At 51.2% G+C, this 12653-nt stretch overlaps 1 protein-coding gene across 1 annotated transcript in view; it reads left to right on the plus strand.

Annotated features, from left to right (window-relative positions):
* The window catches only part of LOC106561777 (DNA-binding protein RFX7), a 50702-nt gene that overhangs the window by 19461 nt on the left and 18588 nt on the right, over positions 1-12653 (plus strand). The window contains exons 3-6 of the mRNA XM_082957461.1: positions 7498-7577; positions 10409-10444; positions 10762-10884; positions 12407-12608. Coding sequence (XP_082813587.1) covers positions 7498-7577; positions 10409-10444; positions 10762-10884; positions 12407-12608 — 441 coding nt within the window. The remainder of the gene's footprint in view (positions 1-7497; positions 7578-10408; positions 10445-10761; positions 10885-12406; positions 12609-12653) is intronic.

Raw genomic sequence — 12653 nt, forward strand, 5'->3', positions numbered from 1 at the left:
CTACCTGCCGCCCCTCCACTCTAACCACTACGCTACCTGCCTCCCCTCCACTCTAACCACTAGGCTACCTGCCGCCCCTCCACTCTAACCGCTAGGCTACCTGCCGCCCCTCCACTCTAACCGCTAGGCTACCTGCCTCCCCTCCGCTCTAACCACTAGGCTACCTGCCTCCCCTAGACTCTAACCGCTAGGCTACCTGCCACCCCTCCACTCTAACCGCTAGGCTACCTGCCACCCCTCCACTCTACCCACTAGGCTACCTGCCGCCCCTCCACTCTAACCACTAGGCTACCTGCCTCCCCTCCACTCTAACCACTAGTCTACCTGCCTCCCCTCCACTCTAACCACTAGGCTACCTGCCTCCCCTCCACTCTAACCACTAGGCTACCTGCCACCCCTCCACTCTAACCACTAGGCTACCTGCCGCCCCTCCACTCTAAACACTAGGCTACCTGCCTCCCCTCCACTCTAACCGCTAGGCTACCTGCCGCCACTCCACTCTAACCACTAGGCTACCTGCCGCCCCTCCACTCTAACCACTACGCTACCTGCCTCCCCTCCACTCTAACCACTAGGCTACCTGCCGCCCCTCCACTCTAACCGCTAGGCTACCTGCCTCCCCTCCGCTCTAACCGCTAGGCTACCTGCCTCCCCTAGACTCTAACCGCTAGGCTACCTGCCGCCCCTCCACTCTAACCACTAGTCTACCTGCCTCCCCTCCACTCTAACCACTAGGCTACCTGCCTCCCCTCCACTCTAACCACTAGACTACCTGCCGCCCCTCCACTCTAACCACTAGGCTACCTGCCTCCCCTCCACTCTAACCACTAGGCTACCTGCCTCCCCTCCACTCTAACCGCTAGGCTACCTGCCGCCCCTCCACTCTAACCGCTAGACTACCTGCCGCCCCTCCACTCTAACCGCTAGGCTACCTGCCGCCCCTCCACTCTAACCGCTAGGCTACCTGCCTCCCCTCCACTCTAACCGCTAGACTACCTGCCGCCCCTCCACTCTAACCACTAGGCTACCTGCCGCCCCTCCACTCTAACCACTAGGCTACCTGCCGCCCCTCCACTCTAACCACTAGGCTACCTGCCTCCCCTCCACGCTAACCGCTAGGCTACCTGCCGCCCCTCCACTCTAACCAGTAGGCTACCTGCCGCCCCTCCACTCTAACCACTAGGCTACCTGCCGCCCCTCCACTCTAACCACTAGGCTACCTGCCGCCCCTCCACTCTAACCACTAGGCTACCTGCCGCCCCTCCACTCTAACCACTAGACTACCTGCCTCCCCCCACTCTAACCACTAGGCTACCTGCCGCCCCTCCACTCTAACCACTAGGCTACCTGCCGCCCCTCCACTCTAACCACTAGGCTACCTGCCTTCCCTCCACTCTAACCGCTAGACTACCTGCCTCCCCTACACTCTAACCACTAGGCTACCTGCCGTCCCTCCACTCTAACCACTAGGCTACCTGCCGCCCCTCCACTCTAACCACTAGGCTACCTGCCGCCCCTCCACTCTAACAACTAGGCTACCTGCCTCCCCTCCACTCTAACCACTAGGCTACCTGCCTCCCCTCCACTCTAACCACTAGACTACCTGCCGCCCCTCCACTCTAACCACTAGGCTACCTGCCTCCCCTCCACTCTAACCACCAGGCTACCTGCCTCCCCTCCACTCTAACCACTAGGCTACCTGCCGCCCCTCCACTCTAACCACTAGGCTACCTGCCTCCCCTCCACTCTAACCACCAGGCTACCTGCCTCCCCTCCACTCTAACCACTAGGCTACCTGCCGCCCCTCCACTCTAACCACTAGGCTACCTGCCTCCCCTCCACTCTAACCACTAGACTACCTGCCGCCCCTCCACTCTAACCACTAGGCTACCTGCCGCCCCTCCACTCTAACCACTAGGCTACCTGCCGCCCCTCCACTCTAAACACTAGGCTACCTGCCTCCCCTCCACTCTAACCGCTAGGCTACCTGCCGCCACTCCACTCTAACCACTAGGCTACCTGCCGCCCCTCCACTCTAACCACTACGCTACCTGCCTCCCCTCCACTCTAACCACTAGGCTACCTGCCGCCCGTCCACTCTAACCGCTAGGCTACCTGCCTCCCCTCCGCTCTAACCGCTAGGCTACCTGCCTCCCCTAGACTCTAACCGCTAGGCTACCTGCCACCCCTCCACTCTAACCGCTAGGCTACCTGCCGCCCCTCCACTCTAACCACTAGGCTACCTGCCGCCCCTCCACTCTAACCACTAGGCTACCTGCCGCCCCTCCACTCTAACAACTAGGCTACCTGCCTCCCCTCCACTCTAACCACTAGGCTACCTGCCTCCCCTCCACTCTAACCACTAGGCTACCTGCCTCCCCTCAACTCTAACCACTAGACTACCTGCCGCCCCTCCACTCTAACCACTAGGCTACCTGCCTCCCCTCCACTCTAACCACCAGGCTACCTGCCTCCCCTCCACTCTAACCACTAGGCTACCTGCCGCCCCTCCACTCTAACCACTAGGCTACCTGCCTCCCCTCCACTCTAACCACTAGACTACCTGCCGCCCCTCCACTCTAACCGCTAGGCTACCTGCCGCCCCTCCACTCTAACCGCTAGGCTACCTGCCGCCCCTCCACTCTAACCGCTAGGCTACCTGCCTCCCCTCCGCTCTAACCACTAGGCTACCTGCCTCCCCTAGACTCTAACCGCTAGGCTACCTGCCACCCCTCCACTCTAACCGCTAGGCTACCTGCCACCCCTCCACTCTAACCACTAGGCTACCTGCCGCCCCTCCACTCTAACCACTAGGCTACCTGCCGCCCCTCCACTCTAACCACTAGTCTACCTGCCTCCCCTCCACTCTAACCACTAGGCTACCTGCCTCCCCTCCACTCTAACCACTAGGCTACCTGCCGCCCCTCCACTCTAACCACTAGGCTACCTGCCGCCCCTCCACTCTAAACACTAGGCTACATGCCTCCCCTCCACTCTAACCGCTAGGCTACCTGCCGCCACTCCACTCTAACCACTAGGCTACCTGCCGCCCCTCCACTCTAACCACTACGCTACCTGCCTCCCCTCCACTCTAACCACTAGGCTACCTGCCGCCCCTCCACTCTAACCGCTAGGCTACCTGCCTCCCCTCCGCTCTAACCGCTAGGCTACCTGCCTCCCCTAGACTCTAACCGCTAGGCTACCTGCCACCCCTCCACTCTAACCGCTAGGCTACCTGCCGCCCCTCCACTCTAACCACTAGGCTACCTGCCGCCCCTCCACTCTAACCACTAGGCTACCTGCCGCCCCTCCACTCTAACCACTAGTCTACCTGCCTCCCCTCCACTCTAACCACTAAGCTACCTGCCGCCCCTCCACTCTAAACACTAGGCTACCTGCCTCCCCTCCACTCTAACCGCTAGGCTACCTGCCGCCACTCCACTCTAACCACTAGGCTACCTGCCGCCCCTCCACTCTAACCACTACGCTACCTGCCTCCCCTCCACTCTAACCACTAGGCTACCTGCCGCCCCTCCACTCTAACCACTAGGCTACCTGCCTCCCCTCCACTCTAACCACTAGGCTACCTGCCACCCCTCCACTCTAACCACTAGGCTACCTGCCGCCCCTCCACTCTAACCACTAGGCTACCTGCCTCCCCTCCACTCTAACCACTAGGCTACCTGCCGCCCCTCCACTCTAACCACTAGGCTTCCTGCCGCCCCTCCACTCTAACCACTAGGCTACCTGCCTCCCCTCCACTCTAACCACTAGGCTACCTGCCGCCCCTCCACTCTAACCACTAGGCTACCTGCCTCCCCTCCACTCTAACCACTAGGCTACCTGCCACCCCTCCACTCTAACCACTAGGCTACCTGCCGCCCCTCCACTCTAACCACTAGGCTACCTGCCTCCCCTCCACTCTAACCACTAGGCTACCTGCCGCCCCTCCACTCTAACCACTAGGCTTCCTGCCGCCCCTCCACTCTAACCACTAGGCTACCTGCCTCCCCTCCACTCTAACCACTAGACTACCTGCCGCCCCTCCACTCTAACCACTAGACTACCTGCCGCCCCTCCACTCTAACCGCTAGGCTACCTGCCTCCCCTCCACTCTAACCGCTAGGCTACCTGCCTCCCCTCCACTCTAACCACTAGACTACCTGCCTCTCCTCCACTCTAACCACTAGGCTACCTGCCGCCCCTCCACTCTAACTACTAGGCTACCTGCCTCCCCTCCACTCTAACCGCTAGGCTACCTGCCGCCCCTCCACTCTAACCACATGGCTACCTGCCTCCCCTCCACTCTAACCACTAGGCTACCTGCCGTCCCTCCACTCTAACCACTAGGCTACCTGCCTCCCCTCCACTCTAACCACTAGGCTACCTGCCGCCCCTCCACTCTAACCACTAGGCTACCTGCCTCCCCTCCACTCTAACCACTAGGCTACCTGCCTCCCCTCCACTCTAACCACTAGGCTACCTGCCTCCCCTCCACTCTAACCACTAGGCTACCTGCCTCCCCTCCACTCTAACCACTAGGCTACCTGCCGCCCCTCCCCTCCACTCTAACCACTAGACTACCTGCCGCCCCTCCACTCCACTCTAACCGCTACGCTACCTGCCGTCCCTCCACTCTAACCACTAGGCTACCTGCCTCCCCTCCACTCTAACCACTAGGCTACCTGCCGCCCCTCCACTCTAACCACTAGACTACCTGCCGCCCCTCCCCTCCACTCTCCCCTCCACTCTAACCACTAGGCTACCTGCCGCCCCTCCACTCTAACCACTAGACTACCTGCCTCCCCTCCACTCTAACCGCTAGGCTACCTGCCGCCCCTCCACTCTAACCGCTAGGCTACCTGCCGCCCCTCCACTCTAACCGCTAGGCTACCTGCCACCCCTCCACTCTAACCGCTAGGCTACTTGCCGCCCCTCCACTCTAACCACTAGGCTACCTGCCGCCCCTCCACTCTAACCACTAGGCTACCTGCCGCCCCTCCACTCTAACCACTAGACTACCTGCCTCCCCTCCACTCTAACCACTAGGCTACCTGCCGCCCCTCCACTCTAACCACTAGGCTACCTGCCGCCCCTCCACTCTAACCACTAGGCTACCTGCCCCCCCTGCACTCTAACCACTAGGCTACCTGCCTCCCCTCCACTCTAACCACTAGACTACCTGCCGCCCCTCCCCTCCACTCTAACCACTAGGCTACCTGCCTCCCCTCCACTCTAACCACTAGGCTACCTGCCGCCCCTCCCCTCCACTCTAACCACTAGACTACCTGCCGCCCCTCCCCTCCACTCTCCCCTCCACTCTAACCACTAGGCTACCTGCCTCCCCTCTACTCTAACCGCTAGGCTACCTGCCGCCCCTCCACTCTAACCACTAGGCTACCTGCCTCCCCTCCACTCTAACCGCTAGGCTACCTGCTGCCCCTCCACTCTAACCGCTAGGCTACCTGCCGCCCCTCCACTCTAACCGCTAGGCTACCTGCCGCCCCTCCACTCTAACCGCTAGGCTACCTGCCGCCCCTCCACTCTAACCGCTAGGCTACCTGCCGCCCCTCCACTCTAACCGCTAGACTACCTACCGCCCCTCCACTCTAACCACTAGGCTACCTGCCGCCCCTCCACTCTAACCACTAGGCTACCTGCCTCCCCTCCACTCTAACCACTAGGCTACCTGCCGCCCCTCCCCTCCACTCTAACCTCTAGACTACCTGCCGCCCCTCCCCTCCACTCTAACCGCTAGGCTACTTGCCGCCCCTCCACTCTAACCACTAGGCTACCTGCCGTCCCTCCACTCTAACCGCTAGGCTACCTGCCGCCCCTCCACTCTAACCACTAGGCTACCTGCCGCCCCTCCACTCTAACCACTAGACTACCTGCCGCCCCTCCACTCTAACCGCTAGGCTACCTGCCGTCCCTCCACTCTAACCACTAGGCTACCTGCCTCCCCTCCACTCTAACCGCTAGGCTACCTGCCGCCCCTCCACTCTAACCACTAGGCTACCTGCCTCCCCTCCACTCTAACCACTAGGCTACCTGCCTCCCCTCCACTCTAACCACTAGGCTACCTGCCTCCCCTCAACTCTAACCACTAGGCTACCTGCCTCCCCTCCACTCTAACCACTAGGCTACCTGCCTCCCCTCCACTCTAACCACTAGGCTACCTGCCACCCCTCCCCTCCACTCTAACCACTAGACTACCTGCCGCCCCTCCCCTCCACTCTAACCGCTAGGCTACCTGCCGTCCCTCCACTCTAACCACTAGGCTACCTGCCTCCCCTCCACTCTAACCACTAGGCTACCTGCCGCCCCTCCCCTCCACTCTAACCTCTAGACTACCTGCCGCCCCTCCCCTCCACTCTAACCGCTAGGCTACCTGCCGTCCCTCCACTCTAACCACTAGGCTACCTGCCTCCCCTCCACTCTAACCACTAGGCTACCTGCCGCCCCTCCCCTCCACTCTAACCTCTAGACTACCTGCCGCCCCTCCCCTCCACTCTAACCGCTAGGCTACCTGCCGCCCCTCCACTCTAACCACTAGGCTACCTGCCGTCCCTCCACTCTAACCGCTAGGCTACCTGCAGCCCCTCCACTCTAACCACTAGGCTACCTGCCGCCCCTCCACTCTAACCACTAGACTACCTGCCGCCCCTCCACTCTAACCACTAGGCTACCTACCGCCCCTCCGCTCTAACCACTAGGCTACCTGCCCCCCTCCACTCTAACCACTAGACTACCTGCCCCCCTCCACTCTAACCACTAGACTACCTGCCGCCCCTCCACTCTAACCACTAGGCTACCTGCCTCCCTCCACTCTAACCACTAGGCTACCTGCCGCCCCTCCACTCTAACCACTAGGCTACCTGCCTCCCTCCACTCTAACCACTAGACTACCTGCCGCCCCTCCACTCTAACCACTAGGCTACCTGCCATCCCTCCACTCTAACCACTAGGCTACCTGCCATCCCTCCACTCTAACCACTAGGCTACCTGCCTCCCCTCCACTCTAACCACTAGGCTACCTGCCGCCCCTACACTCTAACCACTAGGCTACCTACCGTCCCTTCACTCTAACCGCTAGGCTACCTGCCGCCCCTCCACTCTAACCGCTAGGCTACCTGCCTGGCGCCTGAGACGGCGTTTTCAACCATCATCAACAAAACACTAAATGATGGGAAATTCTCCTGGAAGACTGGTGTCTCATCCCTCCAATAGAGTTCCAGACACTTATAGAATCTCGGCCAAGCTGCATTGAAGCTGTTCTGGCTCGTAGTGGCCCCGACGCCCTGTTAAGACACTTTATGTTAGGGGGGGGGGGGGTTTCCTTTATTTTGGCAGTTACATGTAACTACAAGCAGTACATTCCACTAAAGTAGGTAGTAACTGGCAACAGTGAAGCAGGTTGGTTCCCATGGTCACAGCAATATAGTATGTTTGTACTAAATGTTTTGTTTCCCCTCTCTACTACCTCTCATTTTACAGCAAGACGTTGAGAAGTTTACAGACATCGAAAAACTCTACCTCTACTTGAAGTTGCCTTCTGGTCCCAGCAATGATAAAAGGTACCTTCTTGTTTCTCCTTTTTCTGTCATTTATTAACAATAATAAATATATATATATATATATATATATATATATATATATATATAAATGTCATGTAGCAGATGCTTTTATCCCAAAGAGACTAAATGTTTTGCACAGTCCAGGCATCGCAAGGGCCTTGCTCTACCAACTGAGCCATACCGGACCATTTAGCTGTATCTCATTGCACTTTGTAGCCTATATTTTATAATATACCTACATATATATGCATATATATATATATACTTTCAGAAAGTATTCACTCCCCTTTGCCTTTTTACAAATGCTGTTGTTTTACAAAGTGAGATTCAAATTGATTTCATTGCCATATTTTGTTAACGAGCTACACAAAATACTCTGTAACGTCAAAGTGGCAGAACATTTCTAACATTTGTAAAAAAATATATATATATTTTTTTTAAACATGAATAATAAAACACTAATATATCTTGAGCAAATAAGTATTCAACCTCCGGAGTCAATACATGTTAGAATCACCTTTGGCAGTGATTACAGCTGCAAGTCTTTCTGGGTAAGAGCTTTCCACTCCTGGATGATGCAACATTTGCCAATTATTCTTTTGAAAATTCTTCAAGCTCTGTCAAATTGTTTTTTGATCATTGCTAGACAAGTCTTGTCATATATTTTCAAGCAGATTTAAGTCAAAACTGTAACTCGGCCACTCAGGAACATTCACTGTCTTCTTGGTAAGCAACTCCAGTGTAGATTTGGCCTTGTGTTTCAGGTTATTGTTCTGCTGAAAGGTGAATTCATCTCCCAGTGTCTGTTGGAAAGCAGAGTAAACCAGGGTTTCCTATAGGATTTTGCCTGTGCTTAGCTCCATTCTGTTTCTTTTTTATCCTGAAAAACTCCCCAGTCCTTAACAATTACAAGCATACCCATAACATGATGCAGCCACCACTATGGTTGAAAATATGGAGAGTGGTACTCAGTAATGTGTTGTACTGGATTTACCCCAAACATAACACTTTGTATTCAAGACAAAAAGTAAATTGCTTTGCCACATTCTTTGCAGTATTACTTTAGTGCCTCGTTGCAAACAGGATGCACGTTTTGGAATATTTATATTTTGTACAGGCTTCCTTATTTTCACTCTGTCAATTAGGTTGGTATTGTGGAGGAACTACAATGTTGTTGATCCATCCTCAGTTTTCTTCTATCACAGAAAGTCCCCCATTGGTCTCAATGGTGAAATCCCTGAGCAGTTTCCTTCCTCTCCGGCAACTGAGTTAGGAAGGACGCCTGTTTCTTTGTAGTGACTGGGTGTATTGATACACCATCCAAAGTGTAATTCATAACTTCGCCATGCTCAAAGAGATATTCAATATACGTTTTTTGTTGTTGTTGACCCATCTACCAATAGGTGGCCTTCTTTGCGAGGCATTGGAAAATCTCCTTAGTCTTTGTGGTTTAATCTGTGTTTTAAAATTCACTGAGGGACCTTACAGATAATTGTATGTGTGGGGTGTCATGTTAAACATTAGTATTGCACACAGAGTGACAGTCCATGCAACTTATTATGTGACTTTTGTTAAGCAAATGTTTTACTCCAGAACCTTTTTAGGCCATAAGAAATGGGTTGAATACTTATTGACTCAAGACATTCCAGCTTTTTATTTTTAATTCATTTGTAAAAAAAAAACAATTAAAAAAAAATAATAAACATAATTCCACGTTGACATTATTGTGTAGACCAGTGACAAAATAAATCAAAATGTAATCCATTTTAAATTCAGGCTGTAACACAACAAAATGTGGAAAAAGTACTTTCTGAAGGCAGTGTATTCTCTCATTGCACTTTGTATCCTATATTTCTGGTTGTGGAGCACGAAGTTACCAATTGTTATGGCCATTTTATTTTTGGGGGTTTCCTGCTATGTTTTTACCCAGCTGTTTTTTGATCACAAACAGGTAGAGCTCTGCTACCCGAGCCGAGCCCGACGGGCCACGACATTATACATCCGGTTAGGGTCGGATAGGGCCTATTTTGTTCATCAATAACTAGGGTACCGGCAGGGCTCGTTTAAAACTAAATTGATCAGTAACAGTTTGAAGCTGAGCCATTCGCTCGTCCTCTGCTGCTGCAGTACAGTCATATCTGACTGAGATTCATTAACATGGTGTCAGAAACGCTTCAACCTTCGTCAAATACAAGACAGAAGAGATTCTTTTTGTCAGAGTTTAGACTAATGAAAATTAGTTAACTGCTTTCTGGTGTCTCTTCATTGAGCAGAGCAGAGCCCAAGCGGAGCTGTTGCTATGGTTACTCACAGACTCCCAATCAACCACAACGAACTTCAGCTGTGCCTGATTGGGAGCCACACACGGCCCAAAACAAAGCAATACAAAAACATAGAAAAAGAACATAGAACGCCCACCCAATGTAACACCCTGGCCTAACCAAAATAAAGAACAAAAAACCCCTCTCTGTGGCCAGGGCGTTACAAGTAGGGCCTGAACTTCACAGGCATGGGTAGGCGGGGGGCTTTAAATGAATGCCGTGCAGGGCTCTACAAGCAGGATGCATTCATTCGACTAATATTTCAGCGCATTTGAAAAAAATAAACTGTCTCTACAATTCCTTTGCATCAATATTCAACACTGCAGTCTCTGTATTGTGATTTTTTATGCTTATGGCTGCTCATATAGTGTTTATTTGTACGATTATGAAGCGATACTAGTATAATGATTGATTTGCTTTCATATCCAGCTTTCTGTGTATTTAATTTGTTTCGCCATCTTTTATCTATTTGTCCATTACCTCAACTCTTCAACACTGCAACATCACTAGGACTGAGAACCAGAGAGCCTCCACTCCTGGACTATGGTACTTACTACATTACACACACACACACACACAGACACACACACACACACACACACAGACACACACACATACACACACACACACACAGACACAGACACACACACATATACACACACACACACACACACACACACACACACACACACACACACACACACACGCTATTCCCTGAAAGAAATCCAAACAAAACCGGAGACCGTTTTTCTTTACACACTTCCTCGTCTTTTCAAGATCAAAACGCATCACAAGAACGTATAAGATTCGAGGTTGTTTCACCACTAACCTGTTTTGTGTCGCCGTAACTTTAACCGTTTCAGTGACCAGAGTGGCATGTCGTCCAGTCGAACACAGCAGATGTACGCTTTCAACTGGATCCGGAATCACCTAGAGGAGCATCCTGAGACATCACTGCCAAAGCAAGAGGTGTACGACGAATACAAGTGAGTGTGACCTGTAAATAGGGGGTTTGCAAAAGGTTTTCCAGAAATCCTGGTTAGAAGATTCCAGGAATCAAAAGGGAATAAAGAAGAAATCTTAAATCCTCTAACCGGGATTTCTGGAAAACTTGGGTAATTTTTGAGGGAAAGTACTGGAATTTTGTAACCTTACCTGGGTTCTCAGTACAGAATCTCCATCGAAAGTGCTTCCTAGACTAGGTTTAAACTGTGTCTGGGACAGCGGCCCTTGAGTGTATTAGTAGTGGTTTGTCCCGTTGAAGAAATGGATTGATGAATGTGCCTTGTGTCAAAATTGTCGATAAGAAAAATCATCCAATTTCTAATTAAAAAGTTTGACGTTTATTTGCCATGTTTACATTTATTATATTTGTTTTATCTTATATTCTCGACTAGAGAATCATCTAACTTTAGTGTGTTTCTTTCTGTCAATCAAATGTATTTTATAAAGCCCCTTTTCACATCAGCAGTTACCCAGCCTAAAACCCCAGAGAGTAAGCAATGCAGGGGCAGAAGCACAGCGGTTAGGAACGACTCAACATGGACAGATTGTATTGGTTTTAGTACAAGTCATGTCTATCATTGTCACGGGCGTCGTAGGGATTGGACCAAAACGCAGCGGGAACGTGTAAACTCATCTTCTTATTTTATTAAAGAAGGAAAACGTAATACAAAAACAACAAACGACACTAAACAGTCCCGTCAGGTGCACGAACACAAAACAGGAAACAACTACCTACAAAACCCATAGAAAAACACCCCTACTAAATAGGACCTTCAATTAGAGACAACGAGGAACAGCTGCCTCCAATTTGAAGGTCAAAACAATAAACTAGACATAGAAATAGAAAAACTAGAAAATAGAACATAGAAATTACAAAACATAGAACACAACACAAAAACCCCGACAACACAAAACAAACACACCCTCTGCCACGTCCTGACCAAACTACAATAACAAATAACCCCTTATACTGGTCAGGACGTGACAATCATATTGTATTAATACAAGTCATGTCTATCATATTGTATTAATACAAGTCACGTCTGTCATATTGTATTAATACATGTCATTTCTATCATATTGTATTAATACAAGTCATTTCTATCATATTGTATTAATACAAGTCATGTCTATCATATTGTATTAATACAAGTCATTTCTATCATATTGTATTAATACAAGTAATTTCTATCATATTGTATTAATACAAGTCATGTCTATCATATTGTATTAATACAAGTCATTTCTATCATATTGTATTAATACAAGTCATGTCTATCATATTGTATTAATACAAGTCATTTCTATCATATTGTATTAATACAAGTCATGTCTATCATATTGTATTAATACAAGTCATTTCTGTCATATTGTATTAATACAAGTCATGTCTATCATATTGTATTAATACAAGTCGTTTCTGTCATATTGTATTAATACGAGTCACGTCTGTCATATTGTATTAATACGAGTCATGTCTGTCATATTGTGAATGTGTTCCAGGAGCTACTGTGACAGTCTTGCCTACCACCCACTGAGTGCTGCAGACTTTGGAAAGATCATGAAGCATGTCTTTCCCAACATGAAGGCTCGCCGCCTGGGCATGAGAGGCAAATCTAAATACTGTTATAGTGGACTGAGGAAGAAAGCTTTTGTTCACATGCCTTCCCTGCCCAACCTGGACTTACAAAAATCAGGCGACGGGGTAAGTTTACATGATGGCTTTTTTAGCCAGGAAGTGGCCATAATC

This window comes from Salmo salar, chromosome 10 (assembly GCF_965601325.2).
Source record: "Salmo salar chromosome 10, fSalSal1, whole genome shotgun sequence".
Lineage (NCBI taxonomy): Eukaryota > Metazoa > Chordata > Actinopteri > Salmoniformes > Salmonidae > Salmo > Salmo salar.